The sequence below is a fragment of the Oncorhynchus kisutch genome, linkage group LG11, assembly GCF_002021735.2.
Source record: "Oncorhynchus kisutch isolate 150728-3 linkage group LG11, Okis_V2, whole genome shotgun sequence".
Taxonomy (NCBI): Eukaryota; Metazoa; Chordata; class Actinopteri; order Salmoniformes; family Salmonidae; genus Oncorhynchus; species Oncorhynchus kisutch.
The window spans coordinates 21,719,296-21,746,587 of NC_034184.2; the positions used below are offsets into that span (position 1 = coordinate 21,719,296).

General features: G+C 42.7%; 1 protein-coding gene across 1 annotated transcript in view; it reads right to left on the reverse strand.

Moving 5' to 3' along the window:
• LOC109898910 (CUB and sushi domain-containing protein 1-like) overlaps window positions 1-27,292 on the reverse strand; it is a 218,863-nt gene that overhangs the window by 158,246 nt on the left and 33,325 nt on the right. The window contains 10 exon segments of the mRNA XM_031836493.1: window positions 7,524-7,739; window positions 7,969-8,085; window positions 10,942-11,130; window positions 12,528-12,715; window positions 12,889-13,027; window positions 14,532-14,726; window positions 16,907-17,233; window positions 17,858-18,040; window positions 22,818-22,930; window positions 23,238-23,341. Coding sequence (XP_031692353.1) covers window positions 7,524-7,739; window positions 7,969-8,085; window positions 10,942-11,130; window positions 12,528-12,715; window positions 12,889-13,027; window positions 14,532-14,726; window positions 16,907-17,233; window positions 17,858-18,040; window positions 22,818-22,930; window positions 23,238-23,341 — 1,771 coding nt within the window.

Consider the following 27,292-nt stretch of genomic DNA (forward strand, 5'->3'; position numbering starts at 1 on the left):
ACTGTCCTTTGTCTTCTGTTTCCAGATCCATCCCACCCCCCCGGTAATCGATGGCCAGCCAGCGTATATGGTGAGACTCCTCCAGAAGGTTTGACCATGGGGTAGGGGTTTCCAGTACCTGGTTGACTGGGAGGGTTATGACCCGGAATAGAGGTGCTGGGTTCCTGCTAAAGACATCTTGGACCTGGCCCTCATCGCCGATTTCCACCGCCGACACCCCGGTCAGCCAGGTATGCACCCAGGTAGGACACCAGGTGGCGTCCTAATGTCATGCCCTGATCTGTTTCACCTGTCCTTGTGATTGTCTCCACCCCCTCCAGGTGTCACTGATTTTGCCCAGTATATTTATCTCTGTGTTTCCTGTCTCTCTGTGCCAGTTCGTCTTGTATGCTTTTCCAAGTCAACCAGCGTATTTCCCGTTCTCCTGCTTTTTGCTATTCTCCTTTTTCTAGTCCTCCTGGTCTTGACCCTTGCCTGTTTCTGGACTCTGTACCCACCTGCCTGACCATTCTGCCTGCCTTGACCACGAGCCTGTCTGCCACTCTGTACCTCCTGGACTCTGTTCTGGTTTTGACCTTTTGCCTGTTCACGACCATTCTCTTGCCTACTCCTTTTGGATTAATAAACATTGTAAGACTTCAACCATCTGCCTTCTATGTCTGCATCTGGGTCTCGCCTTGTGTCATGATAGATTTGCCAGATGGAGGGCTGGGGAGAGCTTTGTACGCATCTCTGTGTGTGGAGTAAAGGTGGTCTTGGATTTGGCAAAGTGGGTGGGGTTATATCCTGCCTGTTTGGCCCTGTCTGGGGGTATCATCGGATGGGGACACAGTGTCTCCTGACCCCTCCTGTCTCAGCCTCTAGTATTTATGCTGCAGTAGTTTATGTGTCAGGGGGCTAGGGTCAGTCTGTTATATCTGGAGTATTTCTCCTGTCTTATCCAGTGTCCTATGTGAATTTAAGTATGCTCTCTCTAATTCTCTTTCTTTCTTTCTCTCTCTCGGAGGACCTGAGCCCTAAGACCATGCCTCAGAACTACCTGGCATGATGACTCCTTGCTGTCCCCAGTCCACCTGGCCGTGCTGCTGCTCCAATTTCAAATGTTCTGCCTGCGGCTATGGAACCCTGACCTGTTCACCGGACGTGCTACCTGTCCCAGACCTGCTGTTTTCAACTCTCTAGAGACAGCAGGAGCAGTAGAGATAATATCAATGATCGGCTATGAAAAGCCAACTGACATTTACTCATGAGGTGATGACTTCTTGCACCCTCGACAACTACTGTGATTATTATTATTTGACCATGCTGGTCATTTATGAACATTTGAACATCTTGGCCATGTTCTGTTATACTCTCCACTCGGCACAGCCAGTAGAGGACTGGCCACCACTCATAGCCTGGTTCCTCTCTAGGTTTCTTCCCAGGTTTTGGCCTTTCTAGGGAGTTTTTCCTAGCCACCATGCTTCTACACTTGCATTGCTTGCTGTTTGGGCTTTTAGGCTGGGTTTCTGTACAGCACTTTGATATATCAGCTGATGTAAGAAGGGCTATATAAATACATTTGATTTGAATAGGTAAAAAAATAAGTTACACAAAATGCAAAAAAAATACCAAAATTGCACAATTGGTTGGGAGAATGTAAAACGTCAGCCATGATCTTCTGTGCCATCTTTCAAACACTGTTACATGTGTTTTGTAATCAAAGTCTGGTCTGTCAAAGCGTCTGGTTATTATTATTATTTATTTTGAAATGTTTGTATTTCATCTGTTTGGTAACGCCAACCTGTCCTGTTCTCTACTCACCACCGCTGTGCATTGGCTCCTATTTGAGCGGGCCGTTGAAGATAGGCACAGGCTGCAAACCTCTTGTTATTTGGTTTCTCCCATTTCTCAGGGGTGTTTTCATTGTTTATTGGAAATGTTTATGCTAACTGTGTTAAGTGTTGACCATAAGAATGTTAATTGGGCAATTGTAATACATTTAAAGTGTGCTATTTAGAGGTTTAAATGGTTTATGCCAAGTGGTTATTTAGGATTCCCTAATCCTCATTCAGGGCAGTTCGTCAGTTTATGCCTTGTATTCGAGTCAAGTTATTATATTATTGGCCGAGTAAGTTTATTATTTTGCAACCAAGTTAAAGGCCCAATGTAATGTTTTCTCAATATCAGATAATTTCTGGGTAATAATTAAGTAACTTACTGTGGTTGTTTTCCATTAAAATTGTCAAAAATATACACCAATTAAAAAAAATGCGAAATACAACTAGACAATTTCTCAAGTAATACATTTGCTAGGACTGTCTCAGAGTGGTTTGAGTGGGGAGGGAAAAAGCATCAAAGGGATGCATTGACCACAGAGTGGATCAATCCACCTGTCACGCCCTGGTCTAAGTATTTTGTGTTTTTCTTCATGTATTGGGTTAGGCCAGGGTGTGGCATGGAGTTTTTGTATTGTGGTGTGTTTTGTCTTGGGGTTTTGGTGTGTATGTATTTGGGATTGTAGCTAGTGGGGTTATCTAGCAAAGTCTATGGCTGTCTGGAGTGGTTCTCAATCAGAGGCAGGTGCTTATCGTTGTCTCTGATTGGGAACCATATTTAGGCAGCCATATTCTTTGAGTTTGTCGTGGGTGATTGTCCTTAGTGCCTTTGTTCCTGGCTCTATGTTAGTTTACACCAGTATAGGCTGTTTCGGTTTTCATTTGGTTAAGTTTGTTGTTTTGTAGTGCATTTGTATTGATTCGAGTTTTACGTTTTCATTAAACATGGATCGCAATCTACACGCTGCGTTTTGGTCCGACTCTCCTTCATCACACCTAGAAAACCGTAACAGAATCACCCACCACCAATGGACCAAGCAGCGTGTCAACAGGCAGGAGCAGCCCAAAGAGGAGATGCGCTATAAGTATTTCTGGACATGGGAGGAAATCCTAAACTGAGAAGGACCCTGGGCTCAGCCTGGAGAATATCGCCGGCCCAAAGAGGAACTGGAGGCGGAGAGAGCGAAGAGGCGCCGTTATGAGGAGGCAGCACGGCGACTCGGAAGGAAGCCTGAGAATCAGCCCCAAAAAATTATTGGGGGGGGGCTCAGGGAGAGTGTGGCAGAGTCAGGAGTCAGACCTGAGCCAACTCTCCCTGTTTATCGTGAGGAGCCAAGGAGGAGACCAGAACCAGAGCCGGTGTTGGAGGTGAGCGAAACAGAGACTGTGAAGGAGTTCATGGGGAAATTGGAGGAGAGAGAAATGAGGGAGTTGCTGTGTTGGTGCTTTTTGCATGGAATTCGCCCGACGGAACGTGTCGGGGATTTGATGGCACCTGGGTTAGCGCTCCATACTCAAAATCAAATCAAATTTATTTGTCACATACACATGGTTAGCAGATGTTAATGCGAGTGTAGCGAAATGCTTGTGCTTCTAGTTCCGACAATGCAGTAATAACGAACAAGTAATCTAACTAACAATTCCCAAAAAACTACTGTCTTATACACAGTGTAAGGGGATAAAGAATATGTACATAAGGATATATGAATGAGTGATGGTACAGAGCAGCATAGGCAAGATACAGTAGATGATATCGAGTACAGTATATACATATGAGATGAGTATGTAAACCAAGTGGCATAGTTAAAGTGGCTAGTGATACATGTATTACATAAGGATGCAGTCGATGATAGAGTACAGTATCTACGTATGCATATGAGATGAATAATGTAGGGTAAGTAACATTTATATAAGATAGCATTGTTTAAAGTGGCTAGTGATATATTTACATAATTTCCCATCAATTCCCATGATTAAAGTGGCTGGAGTAGAGTCAGTGGCATTGACAGTGTGTTGGCAGTAGCCACTCAATGTTAGTGGTGGCTGTTTAACAGTCTGATGGCCTTGAGATAGAAGCTGTTTTTCAGTCTCTCGGTCCCAGCTTTGATGCACCTGTACTGACCTCGCCTTCTGGATGACAGCGGGGTGAACAGGCAGTGGCTCGGGTGGTTGATGTCCTTGATGATCTTTATGGCCTTCCTGTAGCATCGGGTGGTGTAGGTGTCCTGGAGGGCAGGTAGTTTGCCCCCGGTGATGCGTTGTGCAGACCTCACTACCCTCTGGAGAGCCTTACGGTTGAGGGCGGTGCAGTTGCCATACCAGGCGGTGATACAGCCCACCAGGATGCTCTCGATTGTGCATCTGTAGAAGTTTGTGAGTGCTTTTGGTGACAAGCCGAATTTCTTCAGCCTCCTGAGGTTGAAGAGGCGCTGCTGCGCCTTCTTCACGATGCTGTCTGTGTGAGTGGACCAATTCAGTTTGTCTGTGATGTGTATGCCGAGGAACTTAAAACTTGCTACCCTCTCCACTACTGTTCCATCGATGTGGATGGGGGGGGTGTTCCCTCTGCTGTTTCCTGAAGTCCACAATCATCTCCTTAGTTTTGTTGACGTTGAGTGTGAGGTTATTTTCCTGACACCACACTCCGAGGGCCCTCACCTCCTCCCTGTAGGCCGTCTCGTCGTTGTTGGTAATGAAGCCTACCACTGTTGTGTCGTCCGCAAACTTGATGATTGAGTTGGAGGCGTGCGTGGCCACGCAGTCGTGGGTGAACAGGGAGTACAGGAGAGGGCTCAGAACGCACCCTTGTGGGGCCCCAGTGTTGAGGATCAGCGGGGAGGAGATGTTGTTGCCTACCCTCACCACCTGGGGGCGGCCCGTCAGGAAGTCCAGTACCCAGTTGCACAGGGCGGGGTCGAGACCCAGGGTCGAGGTGCGTGTTAGTCGGCTGGTGAAGTTGGTGCCAGCCTCACGCACCAGGCCTCCTGTGCACATCCCTAGCCTTGCACGTCCTGTGCCAACACTGCTCTCAAGATCTCCAGTACGCCTTCACGGTCTTGCCCATCCTGTGCCACCTCCACACTCCAGTCCTCCGGTAGCAGCTCCCCGCACCAGGCTTCCTGTGCGTGTCCTCGATCCAGTACCACCAGTTCCAGCACCACTCACCAGGCCTTCAGTGCGCCTCGCCTGTTCAGCGCAGCCAGCGCTTTTCTCCTCTCCTGCGCTGCTGGAGTCTCCCGCCTGTTTAGCGCAGCCAGAGCCTTTCTCCTCTCCTGCACTGCCGGAGTCTCCCGCCTGTTCAGCGCAGCCAGAGCTGCCAGCCTGCATGGAGAAGCCAGAGCTGCCAGCCTGCATGGAGCAGCCAGAGCTGTCAGTCTGCATGGAGCAGCCAGAGCTGTCAGTCTGCATGGAGCAGCCAGAGCTGTCAGTCTGCATGGAGCAGCCAGAGCTGTCAGTCTGCATGGAGCAGCCAGAGCTGTCAGTCTGCATGGAGCAGCCAGAGCTGTCAGTCTGCATGGAGCAGCCAGAGCTGTCAGTCTGCATGGAGCAGCCAGAGCTGTCAGTCTGCATGGAGCAGCCAGAGCTGTCAGTCTGCATGGAGCAGCCAGAGCTGTCAGTCTGCATGGAGCAGCCAGAGCTGTCAGTCTGCATGTAGCAGCCAGAGCTGTCAGTCTGCATGGTGCAGCCAGAGCTGTCAGTCTGCATGGTGCAGCCAGAGATGTCAGTCTGCATGGAGCAGCCAGCGCTTCCAGTCTGCATGAAGCAACCAGTCTGCATGGAGCAGCCAGAGCTGTCAGTCTACATGGAGCAGCCAGAGCTGCCAGTCTGCAAGGAGCTGCCAGTCTGCAAGGAGCAGCCAGAGCTGTCAGTCTACATGAAGCAGCCAGAGCTGTCAGTCTGCAAGGAGCCGCCAGTCTGCCCAGCGCCGCCAGGCTGCCCAGCGTCGCCAGTCTGCCCAGCGTCGCCAGTCTGCCCAGCGTCGCCAGTCTGCCCAGCGTCGCCAGTCTGCCCAGCGTCGCCAGTCCTGCCCAGCGTCGCCAGTCCTGCCCAGCGTCGCCAGTCCTGCCCAGCGTCGCCAGTCCTGCCCAGCGTCGCCAGTCTGCCCAGCGTCGCCAGTCTGCCCAGCGTCGCCTGTTAGATCCACCAGTCAGCCAGGATCCGCCAGTCTGCCAGGATCCGCCAGAAGTGCCAGTCAGCCAGGATCGGCCAGGATCTGCCAGTCGGCCAGGATCCGCCAGTCGGCCAGGATCCGCCAGTCTTCCAGGATCCGCCAGTCAGCCAGGATCCGCCAGTCAGCCAGGATCCGCCAGTCAGCCAGGATCTGCCGGAACCACCAGCCAGCCAGGATCTGGTAGATCCATCAACCTGCCTGAGCTTTCTCTCACTCCCGAGCTTTCTCTCACTCCCGAGCTTTCTCTCACTCCCGAGCTTTCTCTCACTCCCGAGCTCCCTCTCACTCCCGAGCTGCTCCTCAGTCCAGTGGGGTTCTGGGTGAGGACTACTAGGCCATGGTCGGCGGCGAGGGTGGTCTATCCAGGGACGCGAGGAGAGGGGACTAAGACATCGACTGAGTGGGTTCCACGTCCCGCGCCGGAGCCGCCACCATGGACAGACGCCCACCCGGACCCTCCCTATTGTTTTGAGGTGCGTTCGGGAGTCCGCACCTTAGGGGGGGGGGGTTCTGTCACGCCCTGGTCTAAGTATTTTGTGTTTTTCTTCATGTATTGGGTTAGGCCAGGGTGTGGCATGGAGTTTTTGTATTGTGGTGTGTTTTGTCTTGGGGTTTTGGTGTGTATGTATTTGGGATTGTAGCTAGTGGGGTTATCTAGCAAAGTCTATGGCTGTCTGGAGTGGTTCTCAATCAGAGGCAGGTGCTTATCGTTGTCTCTGATTGGGAACCATATTTAGGCAGCCATATTCTTTGAGTTTGTCGTGGGTGATTGTCCTTAGTGTCTTTGTTCCTGTCTCTGTTAGTTTACACCAGTATAGGCTGTTTCGGTTTTCATTACGTTAAGTTTGTTGTTTTGTAGTGCATTTGTATTGATTCGAGTTTTACGTTTTCATTAAACATGGATCGCAATCTACACGCTGCGTTTTGGTCCGACTCTCCTTCATCACACCTAGAAAACCGTAACACCACCACAGCGGAGGAGTCTAATGGGAGGAATATGTAACCTGAAAACTAGCTGTTATTGGCAGAGGTTTGGAAATATTTGGGTTATTGGTCTATTCACCAGGCAAGCCAAAACTTCACCCATGCAAAACCTGCGCATTAGAATGTCCTGTATAAATTGCATTTTCAACCAGCAACTGTCAGAAATAACAGTGATCATATTTTTTTCCATACTTTTGCAGTGTTAGTTTCATCAGCTGTTGTACACATATGAAACATAGGTAAAACAGAATTTTGATTGCACTGGGCCTTTTAATTATTTTGGTCATGTTTAAAATGTGTACATTTTTGTAGATACAACTCTGGATACAGTCTTCTCCATCACCTGTACTATAAATAAATACCGCATTTGATCTACTGACGTCTCAACTGTTACTGCTCCACACTGGGTCCTCTATCCTAACACAATGCCATTTGCAATTGCATTTATAATCAAAAACAATGTTCTAATCACTGCAGTCACATCAGATATTTGAATCCACATGAAACGGACTCTTAAAATTATACATTATACACAATGCATGACAACCCACCTGAAAAGGACATGTTGAAACCTTCATAGGACATGGAGAAATCTGAGACGAAGCGGAGCTGGGCGCTAAAGTTTCCAAACAGGCCGGCCTTGATGGAGGGGGGCAGGACGGAACCAGTGAGCCTGGCCACGGGTTCCGTGAAGCTGCCGTCCTCTGTGATGAGGAGGTAATCATGAGAGTCCTCCAGGTGGAACGTGTGGAAGAGCAGCTGCACTCCTGGAGAGATTCAGATAAGATTAGGCCTCCCTAAGTCACACATCAAAATCTCTGTCTCTACGTCACACCAGCCCTAAGGGAGGGCTGGGGATTAATGTTGATGAGAATATAGAGATACATCATTCAAATGGGGTGATGTAGGCCTAGTCACAGCCGCTTTTACTTACTTAATGCTGCAACAAATTATTGGTTGGTTCTTACTGTAGAGAACTATTCATGAGTCTTTTACCTTTGCCATGAGACACCTCTATCGTCCATGTGCAGTTCAAAGAGTTTGGGTAGAAATCAGGAAATCCAGGGGAGAGAATGGTTCCTTTTTTACCAAAGATATAACCACCACACAACGCTAAGGGAAACAAAATGAAACACGTTGTAAATGAGTGTATGAGGCATTGTTTTTTAGACTCCAATACATTGAGAACTGAACATTATCAATGATTAATTAATGCCATTTCTTGCATAACAATCAGGGGTTTTAGAAAAATAAATTATAACAGCATTTAAATAAATAAAGATGCAAACGATTATGAGCTCGTATCATTACATTTTTGATTAGTATGCTAATAGCGCAGAAAATTGCTCAAAGAAATTGCTAAATTAAAAACAGAGTCCAGGTGGGTTTGAAACCAGAATTTAGGTCAGAGCCTGCAAACAATATCCCTGGGTGTAAGATAATCTCTTTTGCACTTTGTAAATGTTCTAAGCAAACTTTTAGTCACTCCTCCATGTTATTTGTAGAGACAAACCTAATGACAGTGTGAAACACAGACGTAGACACATGTTTCTAGATTAAAAGCCTCAGAGTTTACTCAACTAAAGCTGAGTAAGATGAAGACATGGGAGACTGTACGCTGATAGTGAGTCTGTCTGGGAAGATCAAAAGCTAACTTAATAACCGAGGCAGAATTCTGACAGGATAGAGTGGAGAAAGTCAGGCAGTCGTCCAAACAACAACTTTTCACTGACTTAATTACGAGATAAATAAAAAAGCAAGAACAAGTTAAAGAAATATGCTAATCTACTTTGGTTCCTATGTAAATTTTACACTTTAATTGTACTTACCATGTTTTTGAAGCATGGAATCTTTAACATGAATGTATATGTGAATAGACAGAGGTCCAGAACCTCTAGCCTATGAGGATGAAGTCACTCAGTGTTTATAATTGGTGTGAGGATTTGTTAAATGGTTTGAAAATAGCTGAAAAAGGAAGCCGGCGTTCCCAAGATAGCACAGGTTCCCATGAACAAATGTATGGAGTTGGCACTTGCAATAATACCCGATTCCGTAGACTATAGAGATGCTAGTGATTAAATGGGGTTCATGTCGCGCGTGTTATCATACACGCCCAAGGCTAACACTGAAAGTTAATCAGCGAGGATAGTTCTTTTGAGTGTGAGACAAATAAAAATATCATAATTGCATGGTATCCCAGCATGCGTCTACACATTTACTGAGGTCTGAGTCATCCCGTTTGAAAGAAGAGGGGGAGATATTTTTGTTGTGAAAAACAAGGTGTACCTTCCCCCAAAGTGAGGGATCCTTGGAAATCCTTGGTATAGATATCACAAAGCGGGCCACAAAGGCAGCACTGTATGTTTATGATAAGACATGGATAAGACAAATTGTGGGTGTAAACAATCCATATCTACAGTATCGTCTTTGCCACAATGAAATGGATCCTAAAGATGGCCCCGCTCTTAAGAGCTTAAGTCCTGCTTGCACCATAAACACAGCAGTGGGCGAGAGGAGATAGGTGCTTAGGATGAAGGACTAGTGGAACATTTCCACAGGATGTGAAGAGTGCCTTTTCATTTTTTATTTTCACCTTTATTTAACCAGGTAGGCTAGTTGTGAACAAGTTTTCATTTGCAACTGCAACCTGGCCAAGATAAAGCATAGCAGTGTGAACAGACAACAACACAGAGTTACACATGGAATAAGCAAAACATAGTCAATAATACAGCAGAACAAAAGAAGAAGAAAAAAGTCTGTACAGTGAGTGCAAATGAGGTAAGATAAGGGAGTTAAGGCAATAAATAGGCCATGGTGGCGAAGTAATTACAATATAGCCATTTAAACACTGGAATGTTAGCTGTGCAGAAGATTAATGTGCAAGTAGAGATACTGGGGTGCAAAGGAGCAAGATAAATAAATAAATACTGTATGGGGATGAGGTAGGTAGATAGATGGGCTGTTTACAGATGGGCTATGTACAGGTGCAGTGATCTGTGAGCTGCTCTGACAGCGGGTGCTTAAAGCTAGTGAGGGAGATATGAGTCTCCAGCTTCAGAGATTTTTGCAGTTCGTTCCACTCATTTCTGCTGCACTTCTAAGAATGAGGGTTCTAAGAATTATACTACAAGAAAAACACAATGATGGATGACCAATGTTATGCTTTGTGATTGTTCATTATTTTTCACCATTTCCAAAAAGTATTGTGCCATAATACTCCTTCTAATATAAAACATTCTATCTCTTCCTGAAATGAATGGGTGATAAATCCAATTTAAAAACCAGATAGCAGCTTTGTCTAGAACAGGACCTGTCTATTGCATATGCCTACAGCCTTGTGAAATGATAGAGTGAGTAAGAGGGACAAATAGGCAGATACAACGGAAGAAAACATTTCATATTTCTGAATGGGATGTGGAAATGCCACCACTGTCGATCATGAAGGTCAAGTTCAGAAGAGAACACATTCTGTATCAGACTTGGCTAGAATAGAAAATACAACTGATAAGCTAGTTGTCTGGAGGATGATATTGGGCGTACGGTCAAACGCTTGACTTACTGGAAAAATATGCTGTACAGGTTTATTTTCATCCCGAGTAGCGAGAAACAAATGAGATAAACAGTTGGAATAATGTCTTTCTGCAGAACCTCCACCCTGTCTACTGCCTCTCTGACTCTCTGTTGTCTGACACCCAAAGTTATCTTAGTGTGTATAATCCAGTCACTTCTCCTCTCATCAAGAATTAATGAACTCAGCCCCCGAGGGGAGTCAGAGGCTTACCCTTTCCCCCAGATAAGAGAGAGATTCGCTAGCAGGGAGTTGTGTCTCCCACATCTCTCTCTGTGAATGTGATGGGGAGTGTGAGGAGAAGTGGTGATAGCTGGGTGCATGTACTGTAAGTGTACCTGACACGAACAGGAAAAAGGAGAGGAAGGAAGGGTTGAACAAGGCTAGATGGGGTACACTACCATCACAGCTGGGCAGTGCGTGATTCCACTGATGGTTCCTCTCACACACGATGGGTTCCTCATCGCTCAGCGTGTAGCCTTGATCACAGCTGAATGTCACCCTGGAGCCAATGGCGAAATTGTTCCCATGCCGTTTTCCATTGACCGGGATCCCAGGATCTAAGCAGGAATCTGTTTCCATCATAACACCTTTAGGGATAGAAATAACTATTTCATTCCAATTTCAGGCCCTAAATTTAATAGAGAATGGTGTCATATTCGCTCTTTACTATATAAATCATGAGAGGGAGCCACAAGAAGATCTCTCTCCTTTTCCCTCTCTTTTCATTTCATCCCTTGATGGAGGGTTGTCCTCATAGAAAATATTGTAATAATAATCAAATGTGTATTTTATTAATGAGGTTTTCCAAATAGCATACATTAAGTGTTTATAAAGCACAATAGATGTCATTAACAATTTTCAGCCATCTGTCTGGATTTGGTAGTCATGTCTCATCCCTGCTTACTTAAAATGACAGCCAGTATTGTGCTACAGTAATTGTGGTTAGGTTAATATGGGGAACATTTATGACATACATTTTTTGTGAGTATATAGTATAGAAGCTTGAATAAATTCAGAAAGTATTCAAATCCCTTGACTTTTTCCCCAAAAAATTACATTACAGCCTTATTCTAAATTGGATTTAATAAACAAAATGTCCTAATCAATCTACACACAATACCCCATAATGACAAAGCGAAAACAGGTTTTTCGATATTTTCTCCCATTCTTTTCTGCAAATCCTCTCAAGCTCCCCTTCCAACCTGACAGAGCTTGAGAGGATCTGCAGAAATGAATGTGAGAAACTGCCCAAATACAGGTGTGCAAAGCTTGCAGCGTCATACCCAAGAATGTACATTTATTATTTCAGATGTACATTGTTTATTTGCAAAAAATCTAAAAACCTGTTTTTGCTTTGTCATTTTGACAGATTGTGTGTAGATTGATGAGGGGGGAAAACAGTTTAATCCATTTTAGAATAAGGTTGTAATGTAACAAAATGTGGAAAGAGTCAAGGGGTCTGAATACTTTGAGTGCACTGTATCATAGTATTTGGAGGAAGAATTTGGCTAGCTATTTTGCAACACTATTGAATTGTTGATAGATTACTAAATCATCTTATTGCAGATGACAGCCTAGTACTATCATTGGTGATGTAATAACGTTATATCTCATGAGCTAAATCTCATGAGGTTGGCCTTCGTAATAACCAATTATTTGGCATTTAAATCACAGTCCTGTTCAGGCAACAACACTAATGATGACAAGCTATCAAATATAAGTGTAAATCTAATTTCACAGCTCCTACACCACTTCAGTAATATTGAAATGGTGTAAAAGCTGTGAAATTAGATTTACACTTCTTGTGATCACAACACCCACCACACGAGCTGAGTCAATATTGACATCAGCAGCACACAGATGAAAGCGATATTGCACCACCAGTTGTAGCCATTAAACATTTTGTGGATTGCAAACACAACGTCCCCAGCTTTTCAAAGGTAGCCCTGTGGACACATTTCAAATTGAAAACCGTAGAACTCACTGTCGTAGCGGATCTGGAAGCCCACGCTGGAGCGACTGTTGTCCGTGGTGAATAGCAGGTACATGTAATTACTGGTGCTAATGAGAAAATGGGGCGCCTGAGTGCCATGATACTCTCCGATTAAAGGAGAGGAGTTGGAGGGGCCATCCCGAATCTCCAGTGTGTCATAATTAACCTCGGTCTGGAATCTACATGAAAACAGACAAAAAAGGAGGGGAAATGGAAGTAAATTAGAAGCTACTATTCCATCCAGGCAATTTTATGTAAGAAAATAATGGCAGATTATCTCAAACTGAATTATTGTGTGAAATTGAAATAGCTGCATCAAGGACAAGATCAATTCTAAACAAAGTAGGAAAACCTGTCAAAGGATATCTTGATGGCGTGATCTTTGCTGGCTTCAATAACCCATTCACAGTTCAAAGAATCTTTGTAGTATCCCGGCCAGCCAGGGGACAGCAGTACTCCGGTTGGAGCTGTTAAATGTCCCCCACAAGGTGCTAGAGGGGAAAGTATAATCTTAGTGGCAAGATTCTGACATAGAGAGCTTTCAAGTCTATATGCAACAGTATACAAAATGTAACAGTATACAGTCATGGTCAAAAGTTTTGAGAATGACATAAATATTAATTTCCACAAAGTTTGCTGCTTCAGTGTCTTTAGATATTTTTGTCAGATGTTACTATGGAATACTGAAGGATAATTACAAGCATTTCATAAGTGTCAAAGGCTTTTATTGACAATTACATGAAGTTGATTCAAAAGAGTCAATATTTGCAGTGTTGACCGTTCTTTTTCAAGACCTCTGCAATCCGCTCTGGTATGCTGTCAATTAACTTCTGGGCCACATCCTGACTGATGGCAGCCCATTCTTGCATAATCAAAGTTTGTCAGAATTTGTGGGTTTTTGTTTGTCCACCCGCCTCTTGAGGATTGACCACAAGTTCTCAATGGGATTAATGTCTGGGGAGTTTCCTGCCATGGACCCTAAATATCGATGTTTTGTTCCCCGAGCCACTTAGTTATCACTTTTGCCTTATGGTAAGGTGCTCCATCATGCTGGAAAAGGCATTGTTCATCACCAAACTGTTCCTGGATGGTTGAGAGAAGTTGCTCTCGGAGGATGTGTGGTACCATTCTTTATTCATGGCTGTGTTCTTAAGCAAAATGGTGAGTGAGCCCACTCCCTTGGCTGAGAAGCAACCCCACACATGAATGGTCTCAGGATGCTTTACTGTTGGCATGACACAGGACTGATGGTAGCGCTCACCTTGTCTTCCCCGAACAAGCTTTTTTCCGGATGCCCCAAACAATCGTAATGGGGATTCATCAGAGAAAAGTACTTTACCCCAGTCCTCAGCAGTCCGATCCCTGTACCTTTAGCAGAATATCAGTCTGTCCCTGATGGTTTTCCTGGAGAGAAGTGGCTTCTTTGCTGCCCTTCTTGACACCAGGCCATCCTCCAAAAGTCTTCGCCTCACTGTGCATGCAGATGCACTCACACCTGCCTGCTACCATTCCTGAGCAAGCTCTGTACTGGTCATGCACCGATCCGGCAGCTGAATCAACTTGGTGCAATCTTACTGGCAGCAATATCCTTGCCTGTGAAGCCCTTTTGTGCAAACAATGATGACGGCACATGTTTCCTTGAAGGTAACCATGGTTGACAGAGGAAGAACAATGATTCCAAGCAACATTCTGGAGTATATGCAAATTGCCATCATACAAACTGAGGCAGCAGACTTGTATATGTATGTATATTTGTGTCATTTTGGCCATGACTGTAGACTCCAGTATGGTGCTTGAGATTATTAATTACTGGGTATACTTTACTACTTGTAGAATTGTAGCATACTTTTAGTGGCTCTACAATTTTTCACCAAATGACAACAATGATATGCCCAGTGCCCACCCACTCCAACCCAAGGGAATCAGGATGACATTGGCAGATTCCACTGGATACTTATAGGATTATATGGATTATCGTGCAACATTACACAGTACCTTCACACCGAGGAACTGCTGCATTCCACACTACATTTCCATCCTGAATGATGCAGGTTATGGACTCAGACCCATGGGTTTTGATGAAGCCTTCATCACATGTGAAGAGCACGGAGCTCCCCAACAAGAAGTGCTCCCCATTCCGCTGGCCATTGACAGGGATGCCGGGGTCGTGGCATTCATTCTGACCAAACGCTAGAGAGGAAAATAAAACTGGTTTCAGTGTTTTTCAGTGATTTCAGTGTTTTCTGTACTATTGTTTTTTAATCAATAAGAAGATATCAAACTGGATTCTGTGCCACATTTAACTTGTGTGTCTTATCCCAGAGAACACGATGAGAACCTTGTTAATTATTTAGTAATTGAGAATAGATGCTAATCAGGCAACAACATGAACACAGCACAGTGGCAAAGACTGATGCCATGAAGGCAACACGTCCATTTCCCTGCCTCATTGTCAATACACGCCTGCTCTCTGATAGTCACTTCCCATGCCAGATTGGAAGACATGTCCCTCTCCTCCTAACACGGCAACACCAGTTCTATAGAGCTATTGAGTTACCACACCACAGGCCATTCCCATCACATGGCTGACACCTCCCGCCAAAAACAACTCCCTGTATTAGTCACTCTCCAATCGTGAGAGGAGATTCCAGGGGGTGGAGGCAGAGGTGTCATGCCCACAGGAGGCACAAGGGCATGTGCCCCATCAGATTGTTTGTAAATTATGCAAGTTTTTTTTATTGGTAATACTACTAGCCTAAAGTTATCTTTAGCTAGCCCAGATAGGTTCCCAATCTCCCAATGTCATAACTAGCTACCAAGAAGCCATTTCAGGCTATCAATCAAGTTAGAGTAGCTAGCTTGTCTAACTATCTTAGCTGGCTTGCCTGCTGGCAAGGTTGGTAGACTTTAAATGAGAAAGCAATAACTTAATGTACTGAATAAGACTCACATTCCTTTCTATATTTTACCCAGATTTTACAGAGATGCAGAGAAGCATATTTAGTTTCTTTTAAAAAAGAACCACCAGTCAGCAGGATACAGACAGCTCAAGAGGTATTCTTAAATTTGCAGATTTTTTAAAAATTATTATTATTATTTTTTTTTACATATAATTAAGCATAATGATTCTGGCTCTAGATTGTAGGAAAATGCTGTTTCAGGTGTTTGAAAATGAATAGCCCCCCTCCGGACCACCCCCCAGTCATCCTCACATACTTTGTGACCCCTCAGATTTTTGGGGTGCATGATGCCCCTGGATGCAGATGCATAAGCGAGATAAGAATGGTAACAACATCCTCCTCCATTCCATTAATAATCTTTCCAACCACTGCAGACTGCCTCTGTTACTCTCCCACCAAATAAATCCAGGAGCTGCGGAGGAGAGACATGTCTCTGCATAGTCTCCCCGGCCGAGAGTTCAAGAAGAGAATGTGTCCTAGAGATAGCAAACAGGAACTGGGGACAGCAATACTCAGACCTATTTTCAGCTCAGTGTGGCACAAGCATAATTCCATTAACAATGGGTACAGCTGGATCAGTTCAATATTTTTCTGCTACAGAGTGTGTCTATTTCGAGGCAGAGGACATGAACACACCTCGACCATTGCTGTTTCCTGTTTCATGATAATGTCTCTAAATTATCAGCAAAAAAGGGAAAATAGATCATGCTTACCTTCAAGGTTGCAGTATTATTGTTTTTCTTATCTCGTGTTTACAGATACAAAATGTTGGAGGCCAACTGGTACACACATTTGCATTAAAATATGCATTAAATGTTAGGATTGTAAATGATTTAAATTACAAACATTCCCAAGGCCCCTTTAAACAGTGTAGTATTGAGAGAAAAGGGAGAAATCTGAATTAAATTTGCCATAATGTCATCTGTGTGAAATAATTTCATTGAATTCATGGGTAAGTAAGTAGGAAAGAGGATGCATTACTTCTTGACTAATATCATGACCAGTTAATCACATATAATATAATTAATAATAATTCAAATGGGATGTGGCTGGTTTTAATTACAGGGAAAAGATAGATTTGTCTACACAGGGAAATGTATAGTATGGCCATACAAATTCTTAAATAGAAGGTTCCCACCCACTTCCAGCTAATGAGTCTCCATTCTCAGACAGGGATCCTTTAATTGAAGACAGAATTTACATTTTTTATTTGCTTTGTAACTTCCCTTGTAAGAGTATACCTGACTTAGCATTTGATTGAACACATATGAATAGATACTATAGAGACCCCTTGACTCAGTATTTGTGCTACATGCAGTTCTGAATTGCAAAACAGAAGACATTGTGAAGGCCATGGGTCATCAAAATATAGCTAAAACGCAAATATCGTTAGAAGGGAGGGCCATTTACTTGTATAAGTGATGTTAAATCCTTTCCCAGTGTTGGAGTGGTCAGTCTGGAACTCCAGGCGCATGATGTGTCCATTGCTGGCTATCTGAGAGGGTACGTCCTTCCCGGAGAATGTGCCAAACGTGGTGGGCTCCGACATCCCATCGTCTTTCACAATTAGGTAGTCAAACTGGGGCTCTACCTCAAAGTCGCTGAAAATTAGATGAATCCTGCTCCCTGGCTCTGCGATAATGAGCCATACACAGTTCATGTTGTTCCCATACTCCTCAGGGTAGTTGGGGGAGAGGATTATTCCTGATGGGGTGGTGAAATTGAAGAAACAGGAAACTGCAAAAATAGATAGGGGCATACACACAGATCTGCCATCATGCATTGATGCAGCACACAGTGAGATAAATTAGCTCTTTTATAAGACATCACTGAAGACATTTTGTTTGAAATGGGTGGGATACATGCTTTCCTTTGAATTCCTCATTCTATTCACTGCACCAGGTGGAATAATATAATTCAGTGTCATGACAGTAGAGAGGCTATCAACCAAGAGCTGCCTGCCCTTGGCTGTATAGCTGCTTAACCCTGGTGTCAGCTTTCGTGCCAGAGGGAGGGTGAACGGAAAATATTGAAATCTACTAACTAACAATACAGGCTTACCTGCAACAGCAGCTCTTACTTTAAATAAAAAATTACTCTTAAGACCTCTGTTTAGAAATGGTAAATAGTAAGCTCCGTTAGCAATGTATAAATTAAAGGAGTAATGATCTATGATAGGTATAGCAACAGAATGGACAGCAGGGAGTGTTGACCAAGCAATGATGACAGCTTTACATGTGTCAGAGTGTATAGTCATACCACATTCCTTTGGACTGTTGGGAGTATGTAGGTATATCAGATGGATCAATCTAAATGAGAGTGTTGTTAATTAAAGTCATACATTTTGAAATGGCATCTTACACACGCAGCTGGGTTTGTTTCCAGACCACTGGTTGTTTTGCTGGCAAGATATTGTTCTCTCGCCGACCAACTCAAAGGCCGCCTGACACTCAAACGTTAGCATGTCGCCATGTAAAAACCTCTCCCCTGATCTTCTGCCGTAGGCCGGGATGCCAGGATCCCCACACCCTCCTTTGTCGATTTCTGTAAAAATATGCAAGCGTTACCATGTTCAAGTTCATTCAATGGTTTCAATTCCTAAGGACATCTGGTTAGTTGCTCTCCGGGTTGAATGTCCTAAAACTGATATCCACTGAGCAATCTTCATATCCTGAAAACATAACATGACAGCTTTCCTCTAACACAACATTCCTTACGCAAGTATAATCATTTTAGAACCATCAATATAATCCAATAGAGAACAAGACAGCGAGAGCAATATACTGGCATGCCAACTGTTGTCTATTTCCTCTACAAGTTCAGGTGGAGGCAGCATTTTCTAGCATGAGTAAAATGACAGTGACAAATGAATGACGTTCTGGAAGAGTTCATTTTTTGTGTTAACAACCAGCATGTCAGCTCAGTAGCTATCGCTCCACTGGCCCAGCTGAGCAATAATCTACAGGGGATGAGTTTAATTCCAGCAGCACATTCAACAACCTTTGTGAGATGTTAAGTGCCGGTTAAATACCTTTGGAGCTGCCAAGAGCAATTAGTTGAGGGATCTATGCGTAGGCTCCACATTCAGGTTAAGGGCATATCAGCCCGATTGCAACCGTGATTGAGATGTAAACTGTCTTACTGTCTTAAGGATTTACCATGCTCTTAAACACTAATATGTAAAAATGCCTCAAGTGTCTGTCCATCGCTGAATTTATTGTCCAATAACCTAAATTATGATGAGCTGGGAGTCAAATCAGCTGTCTAGGACATGTCTACCATTTACATGCATATTGTGGGTGAAAGTACAAGCATTGAAGAAATGGTAAGCAGGAGATAACATCAAAATATATGCCATTGAGGTACACAGTGGTCTGTTTCAGAGTTAATGCAAATATTTCAAAGATGTCATAAACAACTCAAAGCATCATATCAATGTCCACAAATAACAGAGAAATGTTTGTAATTTATCTTTATGCTCTCTCTGTGTCACAGTTTTCTGGGATATATACGGCATGATAAAAATAAATAAATAAATAAATATATATATATATATATATATATACACACAAAAGAGACTGCAGTTCCACCGAATAAAGCTCAGTGAATGAAGCTCATTGTTTCCATTTTCGATAGCAACGGGTTTACTTGGCTCTGTTCTCACATTGTAATGTATCTGGAAATGCATGACAACAAAAACACAATTTTGCTCCCTCTTATACAGCCGCTTTGTGAGACATCCCTCAAAATATATTTTCTCACAATGAGCCTACCTTACCCTGTTGTTTGACAGAAAATCTGAATCATGTCACAGAATAAATAAGAAATATGCACATAGAATGTGCTACAGGAAGGAATTAAAGAAAGAAATCAAGTACAAGTTACGGGTAAACTACAGTATTTACTAGGAGCCTCTGCCAAAAAATGCTTACCTACTTGCAAAGTGAGTTTGATGGTATTATGCAATTATTAGAATACTTAATCCTTAACGTTCATCATTATATGTGGCAATTTAGTGATTTATATGTATCGATAGACAGTCTTTAGAAAATATATTTTTTATTAGTATATCTTATAGACAGTCTTTATACCATGATTCTCTCCCTCTGACTGATACATGTTGCTTGATCATTTACACAAGCAATTACTTATGGGTTCTGAATGTTTCAAATAGTTCAAATGTAGGTATCACTTGGTGTTTCCAGCATTTCTCACACAGATGTAATTATATGATGCATACTACAGGTGAATACTGCCCCAGATTATATATACAGTAGACATGGACACCTACTGTACGGGGCCCCCTAAGAATACGTCCCGACACACTTATATTCAGTGGTTTTGCTGTCAAACATGGTACCTGGACAGTAGGCACTAGTGTGACATTGAGTGGTCTCATTGTGCAGGGTTATGCATTTTGTTGAGCTGTCAATTGTGCAAACTGTCAGTGGGGCCATATAAAGTAAGGGTTGAGACTTGTGTTTGAAGGGGTAATTGTACAGTCGTGGTCAAAAGTTTTGAGAATTACACAAATATTAATTTCCACAAAGTTTGCTGCTTCAGTGTCTTTAGATATTGTTGTCAGATGTTACTATAGAATACTGAATTATAATTACAAGCATTTCATAAGTGTCAAAGGCTTTTATTGACAAATACATGTAGTTGATGCAAAGAGTCAATATTTTCAGTGTTGCCTCCCGGGTGGCGCAGTGGTTATGGGTGCTGTACTGCAGCGCCAGCTGTGCCATCAGAGTCCCTGGGTTTGCGCCCAGGCTCTGTCGTAACCGGCAGAGCCGGTCTGTGGGGCGACGCACAATTGGCCTAGTGTTGTCCGGGTTAGGGAGGGCTTGGTCAGTAGGGATGTCCTTGTCTCATCGCGCACCAGCGACTCCTGTGGCGGGCCGGGCGCAGTGCGCGCTAACCAAGGTTGCCAGGTGCACGGTGTACCCTCCGACCCATTGGTGCGGCTGGCTTCCAGGTTGGATGCGCGCTGTGTTAAGAAGCAGTACGGCTGGCTGGGTTGTGTATTGAAGGACGCATGACTTTCAACCTTTGTCTCTCCCGAGCCCGTACGGGAGTTGTAGTGATGAGACAAGATAGTAGCTACTACAACAATTGGATACCACGAAATTGGGGAGAAAAAGGGGTAAAATTCAATATTTGCATATTTTCAAGACCTCTGCAATCCGCCCTGGCATGCTGTCAATTAACTTCTGGGCCACATCTTGACTGATGGCAGTCCATTCTTGCATAATCAATGCTTGGAGTTTGTCAGAATTTGTGGGTTTTTGTTTGTCCACCTGCCTCTTGAGGATTGACCACAAGTTCTCAATGGGATTAATGTCTGGGGAGTTTCCTGCCATGGACCCTAAATATCGATGTTTTGTTCCCCGAGCCACTTAGTTATCACTTTTGCCTTATGGCAAGGTGCTCCATCATGCTGGAAAAGGCATTGTTCATCACCAAACTGTTCCTGGATGGTTGGGATAAGTTGCTCTCGTGTTGGTACCATTCTTTATTCATGGCTGTGTTCTTAGGCAAAATTGTGAGTGAGCCCACTCCCTTGGCTGAGAAGCAACCCCACACATGAATGGTCTCAGGATGCTTTACTGTTGGCATGACACAGGACTGATGGTCGTGCTCACCTTGTCTTCTCCGGACAAGCTTTTTCCGGATGCCCCAAACAATCGTAATGGGGATTCATCAGAGAAAATGACTTTATCCCAGTCCTCAGCAGTCCAATCCCTGTACCTTTTGCAGAATATCAGTCTGTCCCTGATGGTTTTCCTGGAGAGAAGTGGCTTCTTTGCTGCCCTTCTTGATACCAGGCCATCCTCCAAAAGTCTTTGCCTCACTGTGCGTGCAGACGCACTCACACCTGCCTGCTGCCATTCCTGAGCAAGCTCTGTACTGGTGGTGCCCCGTTCCCGCAGCTGAATCAACTTTAGGGGACGGTCTTGGCGCTTGCTGGAGTATCTTGGGCGCCCTGAAGCCTTCTTCACAACAATTGAACCACTCTCCTTGAAGTTCTTGATTATCTTATAAATGGTTGATTTAGGTGCAATCTTACTGGCAGCAATATCCTTGCCTGTGAAGCCCTTTTTGTGCAAAGCAATGATGACGGCACATGTTTCCTTGCAGGTAACCATGGTTGACAGAGGAAGAACAATGATTCCAAGCACCACCCTCCTTTTGAAGCTTCCAGTCTATTTGAACTCAATCAGCATAACAGAGTGATCTCCAGCCTTGTCCTCGTCAACACACCTGTGTTAACGAGAGAATCCCTGACATGATGTCAGCTGCTCCTTTTGTGGCAGGGCTGAAATGCAGTGGAAAAGTTTTTGGGGGATTCTGTTAATTTGCATGGCAAAGAGGGACTTTGCAATTATTTGCAATTCATCTGATCATTCTTCATAACATTCTGGAGTATATGCAAATTGCCATCATACAAACTGAGGTAGCAGACTTTGTAAAAATGTATATTTGTGTCATTCTCAAAACTTTTGGCCATGTCATAAATGTCTAAATGGAAAGTTGATGGTGGTGACAACAGACTTTCTGTACAATGTTTCCACACAAAATATTTTATTGAATAGGGGCCTAAGTTAACTGTACTTCCACCTAGCAGTTGAGTTGATTGGAAAGCATCTTCCAAAGCAAACCGTGTCCCCACAGTATGTATCAGCAACGCAAATCTCTTCTGCTCTCACAGCATGACACTACTTTAATGTGGGTTTGACTTTGCCAGAGTGGCACACTGTGCCCAGTCAACACATGACTTATTAGTGCAAGTTCATTGCTATTCATCAGTTGGAAGGAATTAGACCGACCATCTGATACTGGAAATGAATTACCGTTTATGCTGGTGGAAGCAAATTCTGCACATTAGTGTTTATTGAAACAGATGCTTATATATTTTCATAGAACTTTGCTTTGATGTTATTTGGTAGCCTATCCAAAACCAGCCAGTGCAATTCATTTGGATAACTCTAACATATCAGTGTCTGTGTCATATGCTGACCCATTTGCGTTAATCTTTCACTGAATCTATAGAATTGATGACTTGGCTAGGCATACAGTGAACATTCTACAGGGTGTAAATAAATGCACATATAGTTGCCTAGTCAAAAGGACATGCTGGGCAGACCAACACATATCTTACATATCAAATTTTATGTATGCGGAAAAGTGGCACCAACTATGAAACTCAAATAAGCATGACCTCAACATGAAATGGGAAATGTACAGGGTTTAAATCCAGACCAAATCTATTTTTTGGGCAGACCATTGTATAAGTTCTCAAAGAGAATGGGAAGCATACCTTCATATAGGGCCTTAAACCCTTGGGACCCGATGGTGTCATCAGACTGGAGATGGAGCCACATCTGGTTGCTCATACTGACTATCAGGTCAGGAACACTGGACCCTGTCAGCCTGAAACACATCACATGGAACTCAATGGTTCATTGTCTCTTACTCACATCAGAAGCGCAATTTATTGTTTTTATGCTCCAAAAGCTTTGACCAGTATTTTCAAGTAAGGGGTAAATGTGTATTAATTATATCACAATTATGTTCAATGTATTATCGGAATAAATGCACAATGTATTGTCCTATTTAATCTGTGTAGACTAGAGCATGCAGTAGTAGTTCTGTGCAACTTAAAAAATCCTACAGAGAATGCTGGAGGGATAGTCCGAGATAGTAAATGATAAATTCAGAGCATCTGCAGAGTACTCACACATAGAGCACTCTCCTGGCATCGCCAATTTTCCCTCCGTCCCCCACTGTTAGCGTGTCATATCCTCTCTCAAGATCAAACTCCTCAAAGGCAAGCTTAATAACCTGCTCAAAAAAGGATAAATGTTCCATTGGTTCAAGGACAGCCACTATAGCCTGGCCATAAACAATTTTGCAATTGTACTATTTAAACAATGCTTCGTTTGCTTTGTTTCCTATAAATTGTATTAATTAAAAGCCTTGGGTCGGAATTCAATCATAACAAATTGCCTTTCAAATCATGCCAAAAGTAAACAATCCATATCTGTGTCAACAGTGGTTAGGATTTAAACAAATATTTAAAATACGTGTGGTTTTGCATCAAAAGTGTAATGCGCTATGATTGAATTATAACCATAAATCCCATACACTAATAATGAGTCTTTTAGCATGTAATGTATAAAAACATCATGGTACTCTATGGTATTCACCATGGCAAAACATAGCTTAGTCATATTAGAGCTGCAAAAGACAGCAACATTTCAGCTGCTGAAGCTCTATCATTTCAAACACGTCTTTTGGGGAGTGCTGTGATGACTGATTATCATTGCATAGTATGTGTAAAAAGCAATTCTGCCACTGCTACCACGGAAGCTGAAATAATGAAACCATGAAATACACTTGCAAATTATTTTGGGGTGGCAATGAAATTATGAAATGCAAAAGAGCAGTTCAAGTATTTGCAATGCCTGGCCACAAACAAAGCCTTGAGAAAAAAAGATGCCTCCACATTTGATGCCTGTACAGGATGAAAGGCAATTAAAAGAAAATTGGATTTCAGCGGAGATTGCTTGAAGGGAAGAAATAAAGCTTAATTAGGACAAACCCATCAGCATCCTAAAATTCTCTCATTTGGGCCATTAAATAACCATTATTCCCATCCATATTTTTTAATTCTGAAACTTGAAGCACAAATATATTACCTGTGTAGGTTGGGCAATCCTCACTGAAATGTGTATTAGCAAGCCAAAGGGCCCAAAGTGAATGATCAATGTGAGAGCCTAAACCCTTGAGTACAAGTTCACTGATAGCCAGTTTACTATTCAGGAGCCTCTGATAACTCACCATGCCATGTACAGTGCCTTCAGAAAGTAGTCACACCCCTTGACTTATTCCTCATTTTGTTGTGTTACAGCCTGAATTCCCATCTCCACACACTACCCCATAATGACAATGTATTTCAAGAAATGTTTGAAAATGTATTTTTAAAACGTTTTACCGAAATATCTCATTTACATTCACACACCTGAGTAATACTTTGTAGAATCACCTTTAGCGCCAATTACAGCTGTGTGTCATTTTGGGTATCTAAGAGCTTTGCTCACCTGGATTGTACAATATGCCCATTATTCTTTAAAATATTCTTCAAGCTCTGTCAAGTTGATTGTTGATCATTGCTAGACAGCCATTTTCAAGTCTTGCCATAGATTTTCAAGCCGGTTTAAGTCAAACATTTAACTAGGCCACTCAGGAACATTCAATGTCATCTTGGTAACCAACTCCAGTGTAGATTTGGTCTTGTGATTTAGGTTAAATCTCCTGCTGAAAGGTGAATTCTTCTCCCAGTGTCTGTTGGAAAGCAGACTGAACTAGATTTCTCTCTAGGATTTTGCCTGTGCTTTTAGCTGTACCCCCCCTAAAATCTCCCTAGTCCTTGCCAATGACAAGCATACCCATAACATGATGCAGCCACCACCATGCTTGAAAATATGAAGAATGGTACTCAGTGATGTGTTGTGTTGGTTTTGCCCAAAACGTGTATTCAGGACACGTTGCAGTATTACTTAATTGCCTTGTCGCAAACAGGATGCAAATATATATTTTATTCTGTACATGCTTCCTTCTTTTCACTATTTAGCTTAGTATTGTCGAGTAACTACAATGTTGTTAATCCATCCTCAGTTTTCTCTTATCACAATCATTAAACTCTGTAACTCATTTAAAATCACCACGGTGAAATCCCTTCCTCTCAGGCAACTGAGTTAGGAAGGACGCCTGTATCTTTTAGTGACTGGGCGTATTGATAAACCTAACACAGCCTAATTTATAACGTCACCATACTCAAAGGAATATTCAGCCTCTGCCTTTCTTTTTTTTTTTTACACATTTACCAATCACTTCCCTTCTTTGTGAGGCATTGAAAATACTCCCTGGTCTTTGTGGTTGACTCTGTGCTGGAAATTCACTACTCAATTGAGGAAACTTACAGATAATTGTATGTGTGGGGTACAGAGATGGGGTAGTCATTCAAAAATCATGTTAACCATTATTATTGAACACAGAATAAGTCCATGCAATTTATTATGTGATTTGTGAAGCGCGTTTTTACTCCTTAACTTGTTTAGGCTTGCCATAACAAATGGGTTAAATACTTATTGACTGAAGACATTTCAGCTTTTAATTTTTTATTAATTAAAAACAAAATCTGCAAAAAAAAATCACTTGGACATTATGGGCTATTGTGTGTAAATCAGTGACACAAAATCTCTGGCTGTAACACAACAAAATGTGGAAAAAGTAAAGTGGTATGAATACTTTCTGAAGACACTGTACTCTCAACTCTTCAGAAGAAAAAAAATACATTGCAGAGATTAATGATAACAATAGCTCGGGGCAAGATCTAACACACACTTTTCCCTCAATGACCAACGGCTACTAAACCAAGAATAATATACAGTTTAATGGAACTTAACACTAATATATGTAGATTTGATGAATGTGTGTTTAATTAGACTGCTGCACCATCTGTTTGTATATCAATCGTCATGCATTGCACTTCAAAGCGCACAAAAACAATACATTGTCTAAGGATCATTGTGGCTTTGTGGCAATCCATTATCCATTAAATGCCAATCTTCTTGACATAACACCATTGAGAACTCCAATACAGCATAAGCCACCTGAGAGAAATCGCACTGCAAAAAACAATGTGTGCTAAGATTGAATTCCGAACTATGCTTTAATAATAATAAAAAACAGACACTGTCCAAATACATGTAGCAATGTGATGAAGTCATGATAACTGGAACAAGCCAAAATACAAGCCGAGAGATGGACAGGGTTAAGAATAAATGAGCAATTACACAATGACCTGCCATTTACAATTACAATAGAATATGGAGAGCCTTTCATTTCTCAGTGTCACCACAATATCCATGTCCATGGTAACTCCCTAAAGCTGTGCTCTAACCGTATATATTGAATCAGGTGACACCTGTACTGTTGGGACATTTTACTAGCCTTCTCTTGTGTCTCTGGGATAATATACCATCAATAGAGGTAAACATATGTTGTTGGTTTTTACGCAACTATGAGCACCTCTGAAGTTTTTGGACAAGCAATCTGTGTGGAATGTCAAACTTTGTTTCATAGTAAGCAGTTTAAGGCAATCTTAAATGAGAAGTCTACATTACGACCCTCTCAAATTACCCTGTCAAAAACCAATAGGGTTTTTACAGAAGACTAAGCAATGGAGAAAACAGAACTCATAGTCTATATCAACACAATTGCATGCTGACAGCACATCTTCGTGATTGTTCCTTTAAGTGGTCTGTAGATAATATTTTAGGGCACTATTGATTCCTTTGTTTTATTCAGAACCGAAAGGCATGACAACTGGTTCAATGGTTCTGTTTTGTATTCAATTGTTGATAAGACTTCTAAAATGCTTAAAACCTCCCTGTGACTTTGTAGAGATTGTTGATGTTTTGTAACTCATCCCAAATAATCAATGTCTGGTTTGAACACCTGTCCCTATACATTTAGCCCATTTTGTGTCCCAACAACATTGTTTTGTCAAAAACATCACACTATTTGTTTATAAATACTGTCAACCAGTTATATACACAAACACTAACACATCAGGGGTAAATATATTAATGTGTCAATGACTATATTAATTAGTGAATGGATTATACTCCTTGGGGTAACCTAGTCTGATGTATGATGGTATGCCAGGTGACTCTCGGTTTAGAGCATAACATTGAAGTCCAATTGTGAGTTAAAACATTCAAATGA